The sequence below is a fragment of the Rhinopithecus roxellana genome, chromosome 9 (genome assembly GCF_007565055.1).
Source record: "Rhinopithecus roxellana isolate Shanxi Qingling chromosome 9, ASM756505v1, whole genome shotgun sequence".
Lineage (NCBI taxonomy): Eukaryota > Metazoa > Chordata > Mammalia > Primates > Cercopithecidae > Rhinopithecus > Rhinopithecus roxellana.
This window is the reverse complement of record NC_044557.1, coordinates 6,548,894-6,569,003: the sequence shown is the minus strand read 5'-3', so window position 1 is coordinate 6,569,003 and position 20,110 is coordinate 6,548,894. Positions and strand designations below refer to the sequence as shown.

At 41.1% G+C, this 20,110-nt stretch overlaps 1 protein-coding gene and 1 non-coding gene across 2 annotated transcripts in view; both read left to right on the top strand.

Moving 5' to 3' along the window:
* The window catches only part of FNTA (farnesyltransferase, CAAX box, alpha), a 31,522-nt gene extending 15,341 nt beyond the window's left edge, over positions 1-16,181 (top strand). The window contains exons 5-9 of the mRNA XM_010370967.2: positions 972-1,098; positions 7,333-7,481; positions 13,516-13,578; positions 15,105-15,276; positions 15,554-16,181. Of these exons, the coding sequence (XP_010369269.2) occupies positions 972-1,098; positions 7,333-7,481; positions 13,516-13,578; positions 15,105-15,276; positions 15,554-15,676 (634 nt within the window). The 3' untranslated portion in view covers positions 15,677-16,181. The remainder of the gene's footprint in view (positions 1-971; positions 1,099-7,332; positions 7,482-13,515; positions 13,579-15,104; positions 15,277-15,553) is intronic.
* LOC115899845 lies at positions 3,080-3,240 on the top strand. The gene has a single exon (XR_004059443.1). It is a non-coding gene; the product is annotated as a U1 spliceosomal RNA (small nuclear RNA).
* Positions 16,182-20,110: the final 3,929 nt, after the last annotated feature.

Here is a 20,110-nt window from a genome sequence, read left to right as displayed (position 1 = left end):
ACTTTTTCTTCCTCAGTTTGATATCCTGGAGGATCTGATTCTTAGCTTTCTAAATTACTGAACTCACCAGCAACCTGGAAAAATAAAATGCAGGTAGTGTTCACTGACTTGGAGGAATTCTAAAATAAATTTGGAAACCTTCTGTCTAGGCTTTTGTTTTTGGTAGTATCTTGTGTTAATCTGCAAGATGAATTTTTAAATTTTCCAGGCATGTAGAAGAGTCATTAAGCATTAAATCCTTCCTTTTTTCCTATTGTTCTGCTCACTTTTAGTTGAATGAATGTTATACTCTAATAGATTTTTTAAAGATCCATTTTATTGAGAGATAGTTCACTTACCATACAATTCCCTCATTCAGTGTTTTTTAGTATGTATACAGATCTGTACAACCATTACCATAGTGAATTTTAGAATATTTTCACTAATAGATTTTTATAAATATTTCAGCCAAAGAAAAAAATGGAACCCAATATAAAATAAGCCTTAAGTGTTTTCCTAGTACAGAAACTCCTCTGTTGACAGCTTGCAACTTGTCATAGCTACTTGCCGGTGTAGCAGTGAATTCAGTTCTGCCCACTAATTTGTAGACTGAGAAGCTGCTTGTTTGGTGACACTTTGCACTTAGGGAAAATTGATAGATGTGTGTTAAGTAGAGGAACTTATGTATTTGATAAAATAATAGCACATTTTATCTTGTCTCTCATTATGCAATCCAGTAATGTTTCTGAATTTTTTGACACAATTTCATGGTTGTCGAAAGATACTACCGGATGTAGTTTGAGATAAACTATCTGATTTTTTTTCTATTTTTTTTGTGTGTGTGTGTGTGTGTTCCTTTTCTCTCCAGTAGAGTGTTGAGAATTAGAGATGAATTTTTGTTTGTTGCTTGTCAGTTATAACATGTGCTGCTGATGTTTTAGTTCTTGGGTAAATTAACACAAAACTTCTCTCCCTTCTTCTCTGGGCTTTAGGCATCATAGGCGAGTATTAGTGGAATGGCTAAGAGATCCATCTCAGGAGCTTGAATTTATTGCTGATATTCTTAATCAGGATGCAAAGAATTATCATGCCTGGCAGCATCGACAATGGGTTATTCAGGTATTGCCTTTCTTGTATTGTACAGTGTTTGTCAGATTTTTATTTTTTTAACTGAACTAAATTACTCTTAAAGTCTGTTTGTGCCGGGTGTGGTGGCTCACGCCTGTAATCCCAGCACTTTGGGAGGCGGAGGCGGGTGGATCACAAGGTCAGGAGATCGAGACCATCCTGGCTAACGAGGTGGAAACCCTGTCTCTACTAAAAATACAAAAAATTAGCCGGGCGTGGTGGCGAGCGACTGTAGTCCCAGCTACTCGGGAGGCTGAGGCAGGAGAATGGCGTGAACCCGGGAGGCGGAGGTTGCAGTGAGCTAAGATGGCTACTGCACTCCAGCCTGGGCGACAGAGCGAGACTCTGTCTCAAAAAAAAAAAAAAAAAAAAGTCTCTTTGCAAACCAAGGCACACACATATGTAGATCATTGCACACAATGTATAATAATTAAAAATTATTGGCCATGTTTGGTGCTTCATGTCTGTGATCCCAGTACTTTGGGAGGCCGAGGCAGGAGGATTGAGTGAGGCCAGGAGTTTGAGATCAGCCTGGGCAACAAAGTGAGACCTCCGTCTTTACAAAAAGTAGAAAACTTAGCCAGGCATGGTGGCACACACCTGTAGTTGCAGCTGCTTGGGAGGCTGGGGCAGGAGGATTGCTTGAGCCCAAGAATTCGAGGTTGCAGTGAGCTATGATTATACCACTGCACTGTACCGTCGGCAACAGAGTGAGACCCCATCTTTTTTAAAAAAAAAAAAAGGGAAGAATTATTAAGATAATTAAAACCTGACATCCTTCATGTTAGCTAATCTTAATAATCTCTTTGGATATGGTACATTTTTAGTATTTTTTAGATTGAATTTGTATCATATTTGCCAACAAATTGAATATAAAAAGTAGCATATTTTTACTACAGATGTATTATTTTAACTAACAGGCATATATAATATACATTAAGTGTTTTTCATATATAAACTTTGGAATATGATTTTACAGTAACTTAAGTATTTTATTTCTACCCGCATGTCAAAAGTTTTCTGCTAAATCCTGAATAGAATAATCGTAACTCCCACTCTGGGAATTTTCTTTATTTTAAACAGTTCTAGTATTGTTTCCTTTGAATTTTTTCCAGGAATTGCTACTTTCTGCACTATTCGTTAGACCAAGGGCATTTCACCAAATATTTAAAACTTGAAAATGTTTAAACTTTTCCAAATTTGATTAAAGGGATAATGTATTCTAAAGGTATTCAATATTTTTACTTATTTCTGAAAAACTTAATCACATAAAGGCATACATTTTACACATACAGCTCTCTCCATCTACCACAGTAGATTAAGACATAGAACATAACCAGTATTTTTGAAAAGCTCCCTTAACTGACACTACTGAAATTATCATAAAAGGTTCCTATGAGAAAGGATTCCAGAATATCCCTTAATTGTGTTGTAGCTTATGCATTTCTATTTATTTTATAAATAAAGTGTACATAATTGTCTTGTTTTCATATTTGATATATTACGGTTTTATATGTTTCCAACATAACTTTTAAAAGGTAATGATTTCAACTATAATGAATTCTGAAAACTGAACAGAGAATCTGTTCTATACATTTTAATATGCGAAATAAAAAGGAAATAACTTGTCCCAAGTGGGACATATATACATCCTTTTTTTTTTTTTTTTTTTTAGTCTCACTCTGTTGCCCAGGCTGGAGTGCAGTGACCGGATCTCAGCTCACTGCAAGCTCCGCCTCCCGGGTTGACGCGATTCTCCTGCCTCAGCCTCCTGAGTAGCTGGGACTACAGGCGCCCGCCACCTCGCCCGGCTAGTTTTTTGTATTTTTCAGTAGAGACGGGGTTTCACCATGTTAGCCAGGATGGTCTCGATCTCCTGACCTTGTGATCCGCCCATCTCGGTCTCCCAAAGTGCTGGGATTACAGGCTTGAGCCACCGCGCCCGGCCTATACATCCTTTAGTTCATGTGAGTTACTTAACCTGGCAGGGGAGATGTCATGATCACTAAGGTGGTTTTCCCAGGGCAAAGCATATTCGTTGCACTCCGGATGTGCCGACCCCTGCAATTGCCCCAAATGTGGAAAGCTCAACTGCATAATTTGTGATGGGGGATTGTGTGGCACTTTCTTCTGGTCTTCACGGTTTAAGAACAGGTTTTCTCTGTTTATTTTTATTAAAAAAAAAAAAAAAAAAAAGCTGGGTGCGGTGGCTCATGCCTGTAATCCCAGCACTTTGGGAGGCCGAGACGGGCAGATCACGACGTCAGGAGATCGAGACCATCCTGGCTAATATGGTGAAACCCTGTCTCTACTAAAAATACAAAAATATTAGCTGGGTGTAGTGGCAGGCGCCTGTAGTCCCAGCTACTCGGGAAGCTGAGGCAGGAGAATGGTGTGAACCTGGGAGATGGAGCTTGCAGTGAGCTGAGATAGTGCCACTGCACTCCAGCCTAGGCGACAGAGGGAGACCCTGTCTCCAAAAAAAAAAAAAAAAAAATTATATATATATGTGTGTGTGTGTGTGTGTGTGTCAGTGGTTCTCAACAGGGGACTTTTTTGGTTGTTAGAACTTGGGGCATGTTGCTCTTGGCATCTATTGAGTAGAGGGCCAGGATGCTGCTAAACATCCCAAAATGCACAGGACAGTTCCCCACAACAAAGAATTATCCAGCCCATACTCCCAGTAGTGTCAAAGCCAAGGAACATGGTTTGTTTCTATATGGAAAGTTGTTTGATCAATATTTCAATTATTTTCAATGAGGATTTAATGAGTTCAGCATAGTCTTTGATGACCTAAAATGGGACTATGAGATGGTTGTTTAAAAAATATTTCATGACATATATATATTAAAAAGTGGTAAAATTTTAGTTTTAAACGTTAGTTTTAAACATGAATTATAAACATTCATGGCCTGTATGTCATTGGCATTGACTGTACTAGAGCCGCTTAAGTGAAGGAGTGGAGGACCCTTCTTTGTCCCCAACTGATCACAGATTGGATGTATTTTACTGTATTTCATGTATGTCTCATTTATATAAAATACAGTAAAAATCAATTACTTTATAAATGAGGCTGGGTGCAGTGGCTCATGCCTGTAATCCCAACACTTTGGGAGGCCCAGGCAAGTGGATTCCGTGAGGCCAGGGGTACAAGACCAGCCTGGCAACATGGCAAAACCCCGACTCTACAAAAAATACAAAAAAAATTAGACGAGCGTAGTGGCGCATGCTTGTGTTCGCAGCTACTCAGGAGGCTGAGGCAGGAGAATCACTTGAGCCTAAGAGGTCGAGGCTATGGTGAGCTATGCTCATGCCACTGCACTCCAGCCTGGGTGACAAAATGAGACCCTGTCTCAAAAGAAAACAAAATTAAAAGTGAAATACAGGCACACACACACAGTACCACTCACCAGTCAAAAGAAGTGAATGATCCATACAGGCAACAACTTGGATGGATCTCAAGGGTATGATCTTTAGTGGAAAGGGAATTCTCAGGTTTCATACTGTATGGCTCCATTGAGATAATATCCTTGAAACAGCAAAATTATAGATGTAGAGAACAGATCAGAGGTTGCCAGGGTGAGGGAAAAGGGGGTACAGCTATAAAGGTAGGGGTAGCATGAGGCAGTTTCTGTGTGCTGAGAATCTTGATTGTGGTGGTTATACTATACATGAGATAAAATTGTGTAGAGTTATATTCTACCCCCATCCCCCACCTGTACCACGTACACACAAGTGAGTACATGTAAGATCTGAACAAGGTGAGCGGTTCCATTAACACTAATGTACAGATGTCATTTTCTGGTTTTGGAATTGCACTTTAGTTAGTAAGATGTTTACCGTTTGGGGAAGCTAAATGAATGGTATACAGGGCACTGTGTTATATTTGTAACTTCCATGAATCTGAAAACAAACAGAAACACGTGTATAGTAGACCCTACTCCCTGTTTTTCATTATTAGACTCAACAGACATAAAATTGTTACATTGATACAGAAGCTTGTAGATGTTTACTCTCTTTCTATACTTAACATGCTGGAGACTGAGAACAGTGGGAGGACACCAGTCAGTGCCCACCCTAGGCACTGGTTCCTGAACTTGACTAGGAACTTTCACAAAAATGTAGTTTCCTTAACGCGTTTATTTTTATGATCACCTGTAAAATCGGGGACTATCATAGGAGATTTTTACTTTTTTGCTGTTACCAAATAAGAAGACTCCATTATCTTTTTCAAAGTGAATGTCCCCTACTTTCAAAGTATTTGTAAGTTTTATCATTCTCCTCTTTTACATTATCTTTATTGGTTCTCTTCCCCCATGATTTTTTTTTTATTAAGGCAGCTTTATAATATAAAAAATTTGTATTGGCCAGGTGTAGTGACTCATGCCTGTAATCCCAGCACTTTGGGAGGCTGAGGTGGGCAGATTGCTTGAGTTGAGGAGTTCAAGACCAGCCTGGCTTAGTTGGGCGCTGTGGCTGACGCCTGTAATCCCAGCATGTTGGGAGGCCGAGGCGGGCAGATCACGAGGTCAGGAGATAGAGACCGTCCTGGCTAACACGGTGAAACCCCGTCTCTACTAAAAATATAAAAATTAGCCAGGCATGGTGGCGGGTGCTGGTAGTCCCAGCTACTTGGGAGGCTGAGGCAGGAGAATGACGTGAACCCGGGAGGCGGAGCTTGCAGTGAGCCGAGATAGCGCCACTGCACTCCATCCTGGGTGACAGAGTGAGACTCTGTCTCAAAAAAAAACAAAAAAGACCAGCCTGACCAACATGGTAAAACCTGGTCTCTACGAAAACTACAAAAATTAGGCAGTTATGTTGGTGCACGCCTGTAGTCCCAGCTATTTGAGGGACTGAGGCAAGAATGTCACTTTAGCCCAGGAGACGGAGGTTACAGTGAGCTGAGACTATGCCACTGCACTCCAGCCTGGGTGACCAAGTGAGACGCTGACTCAATAAAAATAATAGAAATTTATATCTTTGTCCAATTGTGTATATTTCTTTTTTTTTTTTTTTTGAGACAGGGTCTCTTTCTGTTGCCCAGAGTGCAGTGGTGTGATCATAGCTCACTGCAGCCTTAAACTCCTAGGCTCAAGTGATCCTCTTCAGCCTCCTGAGTAGCTGGGATCTAGGCATGTGCCACCATGCCCAACTAATTTTTTTATTTTTATTTTTGTTATTTTTATTAATAAAAATATTGGGCGTGCCACCACACCCAGCTAATTTTTGTATTTTTAGTAGAGACGGGGTTTCACCGTGTTAGCCAGGTTGGTCTCAAACTCCTGACCTCAGGTGATCCGCCCACTTTGACCTCCCAAAGTGCTGGGATTACAAACGTGAGCCACCATGCCTGGCCTGTCTTTATTATTTTTCCAGATGAGGTCTTGTTATGTTGCCTCAGCTGGTCTCGAACTCCTGGCCTCAAGTGACCTTTCTGCCTCAGCCTCCTGAAGCAGTGGGATTGCCCATGAGAGCCACCACTCCTGACCATGTATGCTTCTCTCCATGTATTTTAATGTAATTTTATCATATATGTGCACTTTTGAATGCTACCCTTTTACTTAATTTTCATTTTTGAATGCTGCCCTTTTACTTTGATTATTAATATCGGCCAGGCATGGTGGCTTAACCCTATAATCCCAGCACTTTAGGAGCCTGAGGTGGGTGGATCACCTGAGGTTGGGAGTTCGAGACCAGCCTGACCAACATGGAGAAACCCCATCTCTACTAAAAATACAAAATTAGCCAGGCGTGGAGGTACATGCCTGTAATCCCAGCTACTTGGGAGGCTGAGGCAGGAGAATAGCTTGAACCCAGGAGGTGGAGGTTGCAGTGAGCGGAGATCACGCCATTGCACTCCAGCCTGGGCAACAAGAGTGAAACTCCGTCTCAAAAAAAAAAAAAGATATATTAATATCAAGTCACATCAAATTTATATCTATACTCATTCTCTTACTAGTGAGTTTGGTGGGGTTTTTTCCCCTCGAAATTTTCTTGGATGTCTTTTTGCCTGCTTTCTGTATGTGTCTTTCCAGGCTCTGTAATCAGTTTCATACTTATATCCCCCTCTATTTCCTTTACTTGCAGCTGTCACTACTTTCTGAATTTGTGATAAATCCTGTGTCCTCAGTTCCATCTTCTTTGTTGTTTTTTTTTTATTTTTATTGTTCATAAATAATGGGACATTTCTGATTGGATGATTTTTCTAAATTTTTCCTTTAGGAATTTAAACTTTGGGAAAATGAGCTGCAGTATGTGGACCAACTTCTCAAAGAGGATGTGAGAAATAACTCTGTCTGGAACCAAAGATACTTCGTAATTTCTAACACCACTGGCTACAATGATCGTGCTGTATTGGAGAGAGAAGTCCAGTTAGTAATCTCCTTTACTTGCTCATTCATTACAAACATGTTTGCATGCCTACCGTGTCTCAGGCACTGGGGATACAGCAGATCAAGATCCTACCTCATGGAACTAAAAGAAAGAGGACAGAGTACTGAGTGAAACATATGATGATAAATTTACAAATAATGTAGCATACCTCTACTTCGTTGTATCTTTAAGTTTCTTGAAATATTGCTACTGGAGATTGAAAAGAAATCTTAATGTTATGAGGTATTGTTTAAGAAGCTTTATTTTAAAACCATCTTATTAAATTCTGTTGCATTTTAGATAATCGTCCCTAGATGCCATGTTACCCTAGTGCAGGGTTTGGGGCCGGATTTTTTTTTGTTTTTGTTGCAGGGGGCTATCTTGTGTTTTGTAGGATATTTAGCAGCATCCTGGCCTTAAAACAAAAATGTTTTCAGACATTGCCAAATGTCCCCCGAGCGGTAAAGTCACCCCCAAGTTGAGAACCAGTATACAAAGAGCTATTATTAGAGCTAGAAATTTCTGAATTGGCATCAATTTCTATATTGTATCCGTAAACATTAGTAGCCACGATTTTTGTGACCTTATTTGTCCATTGTGTGTGAGTGTCTGTTTCATAATTTGAACAGGCTTGTTGTTTTCAGAGCCTGATGAGATGGGAGTCATGGTTTGAGTGTAAACATGTGTGAGTGACTGTTGGGTGGAGCTGATTGGTATGGTGCATCTCCTCTCCTCCAAGCTCTTGATGTTGCCTGGATCGAGGCAGCTTGCTCTTCTTTTATCTGCTCTATACAGGATTCTGGTGACTTAAAATCTATAAAAGGCTTTAATCCATGTCTCACCTTAACGTTCTGCTTTGGGCTTATGTCTGGAGCGTGCACTACCCCTCAAGCACACTTTATGTTTTTTTTTCTAGTTCTCTCCTATATAAAGCTCTACAGGCATACCTGGTTTGTTGAGCCTTGCAGATACTATGTTTTTTGTTGTTTTTGTTTTAACAAGTTGAAGGTTTGTGGCAGTCTTGCGTTGAGCATGTCTGTCAGTGCCATTCTTTATCACTGCATGTGTTCACTTTGTGTCTCCGTGTCACATTTTGGTACTCCTCAGTATTTCATATTTTTTCGTAATCATTATGTCTGTTCCAGTGATCTTTGATCAGTCATCTATTGTAATTGTTTGGGGGTGCCACAAACTGCACCCATATAAAATAACGAATATCACTGTTGCATGTGTTCTGCCATCTCTCTCCCTCACCTCAGGCCTCCCTATTCCCTGAGACACAACAATATTGAAATTAAGCCAATTAACCCTACAATATCCTCTGAGTACTCAAGTGAAAGGAAGAGTCACACCCTCTCACTTTAAATCAAAAGCTATAAATGATTAAGCTTAGTGAGGAACACATGTCAAAAGTTGAGATAGGTCCAAAGCTAGGCCACTTGCACCAAACACCAAACTCATAAGAAGGAGTTCTTGAAGGAAATTAAAAGTGCTGCTCCAGTGAACACATGGACAAAACAGCATTATTGCTGATACGGAGAAAGTTTGAGTGGCCTGGATAAAAAGACCAGCCACAGCATTCCCTTAAGCCAAAGCCTAATCCAGAGAAAGCCCTAATTCTCTTTAATTTGATGAAGGCTGAGAGAAGTGAGGAAGCGGCAGAAGAAAACCTGGATGCTAGCAGAGGCTGGTTCATGAGGTATAAGAAAGAAGCCATCTCCATAGCATGGAAGTGCAAGGTGAAGCAGCAAGTGCTGCTGGAGAAGCTGCAGCGACTTCTCCAGAAGATCCAGCTCAGATCACTGATGAAGGTGGCTGCATGTAAACAGAAGATTTTCAGTGTAGATGAAACAGCCTTCTATTGGAAGAATATGCCATCTAGGACTTTTCACAGCCAGAGGGAAGGCACTGCTTCAAAGCTTCACACAGCTAGCTGAATCTTGTTAGGGTCTAATGCAGCTGGTGACTTTAAGTTGAAACCAGTGCTCTATGACGATTCTGGAAATCCTAGGGCCTTTAAGAATTATGCTGAATCTCCTCTGCCTGTACTCTATAAATGGAACAACAAAGCCTGGATGACAGCACATCTGTTTACAGCATGGTTTACTGAATATTTTAAGCCCTGTTTGAGGTCTATTGTTCAGAAAAATTTCTTTGAAAATATGACTGTTCATTGACAATGGACCTGGTCACCCAAGAGCTCTAATGGAGATGTGCAAGGAGATGCTGTTTTCAAGCCTATGAACACAACATCTGTTGTGAAGCCCATGGATAAAGGAGTCATTTTGATTTTAAAGTCGTACTATTTAAGAAATAAATTTTGTAAGGCTATGAGCTGCCATAGATAGTGATTCCTCCAGTGAATCTGCGGAGTCGATTGAAAACCTTCTGGGAAGAATTTACCATTCTAGATGCTATTAGAAATATTCGTGATTCATAGGAGGAGGTCAAAATACCAACATTAACAGGAGTTTGGAAGAAGTTGATTCCAGCCCTCATGGATGACTTTGAGGGGTTCAAGACTTTAGAGGAAGAAGGAACTGCTGCTGTGGTGGAAACAGCAAGAAACTAGAATTAGAAGTGCAGCCTGAAGATGTGACCGAACTGCTGCATCATGACAATACTTGATCAGATAAGGAGTTGCTTCTTACGGATGAGCAAAATAAGTAGTTTATCAAGATGGAATCTAATCCTGGTAACGACGTTGTGAAATCACATTGTTGAAATGACAACAAAGGATTTTTAATATTGTAAATATTACCTAAACTTAGTTGATAAAGCAGCAGCAGAGTATGTGAGAGGATTGACTCCAGTTTAGAAAAGTTTTACTGTAAAATGCTATCAGACAGCATCACATGCTACAGAGAAATCTTTTATTGTTGTCTTATTTTAAGAAATTGCCACAGCCACCTCATCCTTCCGCACCCAGCACCCTACCCTGATCAGTCAGCAGCCATCAACATGGAGGCCAGACCCTCCACCAGCAGAAAGATTACGACTTGCTGAAGGCTCAGATGATCATTAGCATTTTTTAGCAATAAAGTATTTTTTAATTGAGGTATGTACATTGTTTTTTTAGATATGATGCTATTGCATACTAGACTACAATATAGTGTAAACATAATTTATATGTGCTGGGAAACAGAAAAGTCGTGTGACTTGCTTAATTGTGATAAAATCGCTTTATTGAACCTTCGATATCTGTAAGGTATTCCTGTACTGTTCAATATGGTAGCCACTAGCCACATAACGGCTATTTAAGTTTCAACCAGTATGATTATAAAAAATTAAAAATACAGTTCTTTCATTGCACGTGTCCTATTTCGGACATTCAGTACCCACATGTAGCTAGTGACTACCATATTGGACAGCACATACAAAGAACATTTCCATCATCCCTGGCAGTTTTATTGAACATTATTGGTCTAAAGATTGACAGTAGTTAGTGGTAACAAAGTATTTTAAAAGTTGAATATGAAGAGTTTTCAAAATGCAAACTTTTAGCCTTTTCAGAGGCAGATCACTGGCTTCCTATTGCCAAATAGAAACAGAAATAATAACCCAAGAATCTAAAAGAGCTTCCTATACCTAGGATTTATTTTCCTTTTAAGATGGGTAAAAGAAGTATTTAAAATGTGAAGAGTAGCTGTAGGTATCTAGAATTTATAGTTTGTTAACTTTTTTTTCACTCTAAGCTTACACAGATAGATGTATATAATTATTTTGTCATCTTTTTCCTTTTATTACAAAAGTAATACAGTGTAGTTATGGGGGAAATTGTACTGAATTCTATAAAGTAAAACGTCAAAAGTCTTTTACTGTTCTTCATCCCACATCCCATTTTCCAGAGTGAGCTATAATTGGGTGAATTTTTCCAAACTTTATAAATACACTTGCAAACATTTATTATACACAGTAACCTAATAATAATTATATAGGCATTGCCTTTTCACTTAATGTGTCATGGCCCTTTTTCTAGACTATGAGTGCATAGTCTTCTAGTACTACCAGTAACAGCATTTGTCAAGCATTTACTATATGCTACTAATTCTTTTTTTTTTTTTTTGAGACGGAGTCTTGCTCTGTGGCCGGGGCTGGAGTGCAGTGGCCGGATCTCAGCTCACTGCAAGCTCCACCTCCCGGGTTTACGCCATTCTGCCTCAGCCTCCGGAGAGCTGGGACTACAGGCGCCCGCCACCTCGCCCGGCTAGTTTTTTTTTTTTTTTTTTTTTTTTTTTGTATTTTTAGTAGAGACGGGGTTTCACCGTGTTAGCCAGGATGGTCTCAATCTCCTGACCTCGTGATCCGCCCGTCTCGGCCTCCCAAAGTGCTGGGATTATAGGCTTGAGCCACCGCGCCCGGCCTATATGCTACTAATTCTAACAGCTCTCTGAGACACTTCGTGAAGAACTTGAGGTTCCAGGTAATTCTGTAATTTGCCCAAGAGCACATAATTTATGGGACCAGAATTTGAAGTGAGGTAGCCTGACCTCAGAGTTCATCGGGCTTTTTGTTTGTTTGTTTTCCTAAGAGACAGGGTTTCGCTCTGTCACCCAGGCTCGAGTGCAGTCACGGATCATAGCTCACTGCTGCCTTGAGCTCCTGGGCGCAAGGAATCCTCCCACCTCAGCCTCCGAGTAGCTGGGACTACAGGCATGTGCCACTGCACGCAGCTAATTGTTAAAATTTTTTGTAGAGATGAGGTCTCATTATGTTGCCCAGACTAGTCTTGATCTCCTGGCCTCAGGCAGTCTTCCTGCTTTGATCTCTGAAAGTGCTGGGATTACAGATGTGAGCCACCATGCCCAGCTAAAGTTCATGTTTTAACCATAAAAATAGGTAATGCTTTAGTACACATGTATGTAAATAAAAATTTAGATATTGCCAAGATGAAATTAAGAATCTTAAGTGACCAGCTAAGACCTGCAGGGACATGGTTTCACAAATAATTGGAAACATTAAGTCATGTAAAAGTAGTTGGAAAAATACTTTTATCATGTTGAATGAGTTTATTATTACTCTGTGGGAAAAAAAATTATAGTAACAGCACTGCAGCAGAACCAAGACTACCAAGCTTGTCAGTGACTTACTCATCTGAGCAATTATGTGGTGAAGCATGTTCTGTGGCTCCCTTGGGATTTGTGGTAATCGAGTCTGAATTACATTTAATCTGTTTAAGGGGAAGACAAAGGTATGGAGCACCCATTTTGACAGGGAATCACATCACAGTTTACTAGTCATCTTGCTTTGAAATATAAGAAATACGTTCTTGTGTTGATTTTTCGTTTTTATTCTTTGTCTATGTAATTTCCATGCCGTTTTTTAATGATAGCTAAAGATTATTGGGACGTAAGTAGAGCTTAGACTGCTTTTCCAAGGTTGCTTTACCAATAAATGGAAAGTCTCCTTCTTTTAGCTGATGTTTTCTTGAAAAGGAAAATCTTCCATATTATTTAAAAGAAATATTTTATGTTACTTTTATTCCTATTGTGAATTGAAGCTTTTAGATTAGTTTTGTGTCCTTCTCTAGAACTGAATTGACAGCTACAGCCTTAAGGTATTCTCTGATTTAAATATGACCTAGAGAGGTGCCACAGTGCACTAAGAGAGATGCTGACACAAGTGAAAGTGTGTTTCCAAAGTTGCGCCACAATCTTAGTAAAACTGTGTCTCGGCTGGGCGCGCTGGCTCACGTCTATAATCCCAGCACTTTGGGAGGCCGAGGCAGGCAGATCACAAGGTCAGGATTTCGAGACCAGCCTGGTCAGTATGGTGAAACCCTGTCTCTACTAAAAATACAAAAATCAGCTGGGTGTGGTGGCGGGAGCCTGTTGTCCCAACTATTGGGGAGGCTGAGGCAGGAGTATGACTTGAACCTGGGAGGCGGAGGTTGCAGTGAACTGAGATTGTGCCACTGCACTCCAGCCTGTGTGACAGAGCAAGACTCCGTTTCAAAAAAAAAAAAAAAGAAAAGCTGCGTCTCATCCTTGCACTGTTCTTTTAAAATTGTATAAATATATTTTTTTCTTGCAGATACGCTCTGGAAATGATTAAACTAGTACCACATAATGAAAGTGCATGGAACTATTTGAAAGGGTAAGAGGTTGTTTTTGCTTTTTTTATACAAAAAATGAAGTGGCTATATAATGCATCATGGAGTATATTCCACAATTAGATTCCAAAAGGATAGTAAAGAATTTTTCATTTTTCTGGACCTAAGAGCAGAAGTGTAAACAGCATTATGGAAACTCTCTGGAAAAGTGCCTTCTGCCCTTCTCTGCACCTCCCAAGTACTTACCAACACCGTTTTCAGAATAATCCACCAGTAAATAATGCCATTTTAATTGTATTTACGATTCCTGTAGTCTTTATATCAAAGAATGGAACATACACACACCCAGGCTCTGGTTGGCTCAGGAACACAGTAAAGCAGGGTAGTTTACAGGTAGATTTTGCCAATGGGCAGCCAGCCTTTCTGTTTTCATTTCTAGAGATCTCCACCTTCAAGTTAACCTACTCAACTAGAAAAGGTTTCACTTGCCTGGCCACTGTCATAACTAAGCTCCTTGTTGAACATAAGAGGTCTTCAAGGAAACTAGGCTCAAAAGAGCACAAAGTATGGAATCAGTCACCCTTGGAGATGTGTCAGGGGAGGTCCCTATAGTATCTGGAGATCACGAGGGATGAGAAGCCATCTCAAGAGAAGAAGAGGGCTGGGCATGTTAGCTCAAGCCTGTAATCCCAGCACTTTGGGAGGCCAAGGTGGGCGGATCACTTGAGGCTAGCAGGTCGAGACCGGCCTGGCCAACATTGCAAAACCCCATCTCTACTAAAAATACAAAAATTAGTTGAGCTTGTTGGTGCACACCTGTAATCCCAACTGCTTGGGAGGCTGAAGCATAAGAGTTGCTTAAACCCGGAGGCGGAGGTCAGGGTGAGCTGAGATCACACCACTGTGCTCCAGCCTAGGCGACATAGCGAGACCCTGTCTCAAAGAAAAAAAAGAAACAAGAACATCTCTCCTGGTTTTGCCCTTCACTTTTTAAGATGATTTATTTTGTGTTATACAGTTTAAGTTATAAATGAATACTTTTAAACTTCATTTTTTAAAACTTTTTTTACTTAGCTCTTAATTATCCCTTTTTTTTGGAGACAGGATCTCACTCTGTTGTCCAGGCTGGAGGGTAGTGGCATGATCATGGCCCACTGCAGTCTCGATCTCCTAGGCTCTAGTGATTCTCCCACCTCAGCCTCCCAAGTAGCTGAGACTATAGGTGCCACCACTAGGCATGGCTGATTTTTTAAAAAAATTTAGTAGAGACTAGATCTTGCTATTTTACCCAGGCTGATCTTGAACTCCTGGGTTCAAGTGTTCCATCTGCCTCTGCTTCCCAGAGTGTTGTGATTACAGGCATGAGCCACTGCACCTGGCCAGTTTTTAATTAACTAATGATCTATGATAAGACTCGTGTAATTTAAAAGTTTCATGATAGTTTCAGCCTCATTCATTCAAAATAACTCTCCTTTTCTTGTTTGCGTTTCAGGGTTTATTTTCTCTTGATCTTTCTACTGCTTTTCTTCCTTCACAAAATCAAGTGTTTGTTTTTTGTTGTTGTTTACAGGATTTTGCAGGATCGTGGTCTTTCCAAATACCCTAATCTGTTAAATCAATTACTTGATTTACAACCAAGTCATAGCTCCCCCTACCTAATTGCCTTTCTTGTGGATATCTATGAAGACATGCTAGAAAACCAGTGTGACAATAAGGAAGACATTCTTAATAAAGCATTAGAGGTAAGCTGGTGGGGCTCAGTGCTATCATTTTTGGTATCTGAGAATTGGTTGGCCCAATACCACTAATATCCATGTCCCCTTTCAACATCGTTACTCAGAATTCAGTGCAGGGCTATTTCTGGTTAGGGACAGCATTGACATCACTTGGCAACACAGCCTGTGACTCTTAATAGTGTGTCTCATCTGAACGTGATTTAAGTTAAATTGTATTGGCTCAAAGGCATTTGCCCTTGAGATTGAATTATGTATTACTTTAATTTTTATTTTTCATTTTCAGTTATGTGAAATCCTAGCTAAAGAAAAGGACACTATAAGAAAGGAATATTGGAGATATATTGGAAGATCCCTTCAAAGCAAACACAGCACAGAAAATGAGTCACAAACAAATGTACAGCAGTAACACCATCCAGAAGAACTTGATGGAATGCTTTTATTTTTTATTAAGGGACACTGCAGGAATTTAAAACGAGAGTGGTCCCTCCCTTTGCCTGTGGTGTGAAAGTGCATCACACAGGTATTGCTTTTTAACAAGAACTGATGCTCCTTGGGTGCTGCTGCTACTCAGACTAGCTGTAAGTAATGTGATTCTTCTAAAGCAAAGTCATTGGATGGGAGGAGGAAGAAAAAGTCTCATAAAGGAACTTTTGTAGTCCTGTCAACGTGTAATCTAATCCCTTAGCATCAACTCCTCCCTCAGTGGTACACATATCAAGATTTGTAGCAGTAATAACTGCGGGTCACTTGTATGTAATGGATATGAGGTAGCTGAAGTTTGGTTCAGTAAGCAGGGAATACAGTGGTTCCATCAGAGCTGGTCTGCACACTCACATTATCTTGCTATCACTGTAACCAACTAATGCCAAAAGAATGGTTTTGTAATAAAATTATAGCTGTATCTAAAAACAGTGTCGCAGTAGTTTGATTTTTTAATAGCATTATATATATATATATATATATATATATATATATATTTTTTTTTTTTTTTTTTTTGAGACGAAGTCTCGCTCTGTCACCCAGGCTGGAGTGCAGTGGCCAGATCTCAGCTCACTGCAAGCTCCGCCTCCCGGGTTCACGCCATTCTCCTGCCTCAGCCTCCCGAGTAGCTGGGACTACAGGCGCCGCCACCTTGCCCGGCTAGTTTTTTTTGTATTTTTAGTAGAGACGGGGTTTCACCGTGTTAGCCAGGATGGTCTCGATCTCCTGACCTCGTGATCCGCCCGTCTCGGCCTCCCAAAGTGCTGGGGATTACAGGCTTGAGCCACTGCGCCCGGCCATTAGCATTTATATATTATACAAGACATATTGTCTCAGAAAAGCAGTTAGAAAGAAAATATTGCAGCTCGGCGCGGTGGTTCAAGCTTGTAATCCCAGCACTTTGGGAGGCCGAGACGGGCGGATCACGAGGTCAGGAGATTGAGACCATCCTGGCTAACCCAGTGAAACCCCGTCTCTACTAAAAAATACAAAAAACTAGCTGGGCGAGGTGGCAGGCATCTGTAGCCCCAGCTACTCGGGAGGCTGAGGCAGGAGAATGGCATAAACCCGGGAGGCGGAGCTTGCAGTGAGCTGAGATCCCGCCATTGCACCCCAGCCTGGGCGACAGAGCAAGAGTCTGTGTCAAAAAAAAAAAAAAAGAAAGAAAATATTGCTATAAAACTGTAAACTAGAAACATGATGTGTTGGAGGAAATGTTAAAATGTAAATTGGTCAGTTCTTGACTGAAAGTGACAAAATCCACTCAAGGTAGTTTAAACCCAAAGGGTTTATTCAGGTATATAAATATCTCACAGAAGAATTACCTAATCTTTTAGAAGTACATTCCCGAACCATACTACACAACTGGACCATCCCGTTGCTGCTGCCTGTGCCCGAATCAGGAAACTGCTGGATGAGGAATGAGGAAGCCACAACCCTGGCTGCCAGCTCCAGGACTGTGCTGTCTCTGCACGTTCCATGCAAAGCACATCTCCTGCTTTTCCCATGTAGTGTGGTTCCAAGTTAAAGGCTCACTGCAGTGCATCTGATTGGAAGGAACCAACAGGATGTCTTAAAATCTTAACTGCAGAGGAATCTGGGAAGTGTAATTTGTAGCTTTCCAGCATGTATGATGCAGGATGCCATGCCAGGAAGGAGTTGGGAGCGGTTAGCAAGCTAGCTTGCTGTACCTGCACTTAATTCAATCTCACTTTATTATTTATTTATTTTTATATATTGATTTTTTTTACATGGAGTCTCACTCTGTCACCCATGCTGGAGTGCAGTGGAGTGATCACAGCTTACTGCAACCTCCACTGCCTGGGCTCAAGTAATTCTCCAGCCCCAGCTTCCCTAGTAGCTGGGATTATAGGCGCCTGCCACCATGCCTGGCTAATTTTTGTATTTTTAGTAGAGACAGGGTTTTACCATGTTGGCCAGGCTGGTCATGAACTCCTGACCTCAAGTAGTCTGCCTGCTTCGGCCTCCCAAAGTGTTGGGATTACAGGCATGAGACACCAGGTCCAGCCTCAATCTCACTTTATCTGTAATTTTTGTTCAATGTCAAAGCACCAAAGTACAACTAAGGAAATCATATAGAGTTAAATAGTCATCCTTTCTCAAGATAAATTTAGGAAATAATATTTTAATACTTTTGGAAGAAAATATATGTAGTGAGTGTTATTTCTAACATTTTACATGTTTTTGTTGTTTTTAGAATCCAAAAATCTGTAATTTTATTTTTGAAGCTGCCATAAAGTGCCATTTCCATGTAGACCATTTCAAAGGTGTCATAAGGATCAAAAGCTACATAGAGAAGTTCTCATAAGATAGCCATTACTCTCAGCCGGGCGCGATGACTCATGCCTGTAATCTCAGCACTTTGGGAGGCCGAGGCAGGCAGATCATTTGAGGTTAGGAGTTCAAGACCAGCCTGGACAACATGGTGAAACCCGTCTCTACTAAAAATTCAAAAATTAGCCAGGCGTGGTGGCAGACACCTGTAATCCTAGCTACTTGGGAGGCTGAGACAGGAGAATCGCTTAAACCCAGGAGGTGGAGGTTGCAGCAAGCTAAGATTGTGCCATTACACTCCACCCTGGGCAATAGAATGAGACTGTCTCAAAAAAAAAAAAAAAAAAAAAAAAAGGCGATTAGCCTCAGAAACCATAATAGGTGACCCAAAACTGATGGGATATGGGACTTTGGACTCAACAGCTTATAGAGACAGCTTAATAAAAAGCATAATGAGGCCGGGTGGAGTGGCTCATGCCTATAATACCAGCACTTGGGGAGGTTGAGGCGGGAGGACTGCCTGAGCCTTGGAATTCAAGACCAGCCTGGGCCCATCTCTACAAAACAATTTTTTAAAATTATTAGCCAAGAGTGGTGGTGTGCACCTGTAGTCCTAGCAGCCCGGGAGGCTGGGATTGGAGGATCACTTGAGCCAGGGTGGTGCCACTGCACTCCAGCTTTGGCAATGGGAGTGAGACCCTATCTCAAAAAAAAAAAAAAAAAAAAAAAAATGCATAATGGAAGTTTACACTCAGGTCACTATGAAGCAGACCAAACAGTTATGTCAGCCTAGCCACGTGGCATTTTTTGCCTGACGTTTAACTGTGTAGCAATTCATTAACCAAAAGGTTGCTTAGTGAGCACTGAATCAGGTGAGGAGGCTCCGTGACTTAAAGGCAGAATGACTTTAGGCTGTAGTTAACCTGAGGGCGATCTCCTAACGGCAACTGGACACGGGACTTACAGTGCAGTCATTTACTTAGACCAAAGTGAGGTCTATGGAGAGACCTGCTAACTCAAAACTATCTGCCTTAATAGCTGTTACATTTGCATTGGTACAAAAACGGTGGTGGGTAAAACTGCTGGTGCCACAGCATAAAGCAAGGCAGTGGTACTCAGAAAAATGAGTGGCACTCTTGCTTCCCTGCTGTGCATATACTGAAGAATGTCCTTGATTAGTCAGTCATTATGTATTTTTTTATTCACAACACCCAACCCGTCTTTTCAATATTTTAATGTGACTGAATGAAAGTATGCATAACACATATCCATATGATTGTCTTGAGGAAAAGCATTTGTGCAGCTGTGTAAGATGTGGGCTGAACAGGACGCATTTTCATGGAACACCATTTACTTAAACAACAAATACACTGGTGTAGAGGACTACGTGCTTGCAAAGGAGACATTCCCGTAAGTCCTGCTCTTGCAAACAAAACAGGGCGTTCCTTCCCTGCAAACAGGGAGGACAAAGGAGCCAGCTGCAAACAGCAGACCCTGGGGACTGGTTAATGTGTAAACATCTTGAGAAACCAGAAAGTCAGGAAAAGGTCAGAAAAACAACACGTGACTTGTGACTTGGCAACATTCCACAACCGACTGTATAAAATAAAGCAGAGCGTGCCGTTCGGGACGGCTGCCATGTTTGTCTCATCCTGTGTTGTCTTGTGTGTTCATTCCTTTGTTTAGGAAACACGCGGACCCCAACACACTGGTTATTCATTCTTGGATGGATGATACATAGTCTCTCAAAAACGAATGGTAGGCTGGGCGCGGTGGCTCACCCTTGTAATCCCAGCACTTTGGGAGGCCGAGGCAGGTGGAACACGAGGTCAGGAGATCAAGACCATCCTGGCTAACATGGTGAGACACCATCTTTACAAAAAAAAAGAAAAAAGAAGAAAAAGTCAGGCATGGTGGCGGGTGCCTGTAGTCCCAGCTACTCAGGAGGCTGAGGCAGGAGAATGGCATGAAGCTGGGAGGAAGAGGTTGCAGTGAGCTGAGATCGCACCACTGCACTCCAGCCTGGGCTACAGACCAAGACTCTTAAAAAAAAAAAAAGGCTGGG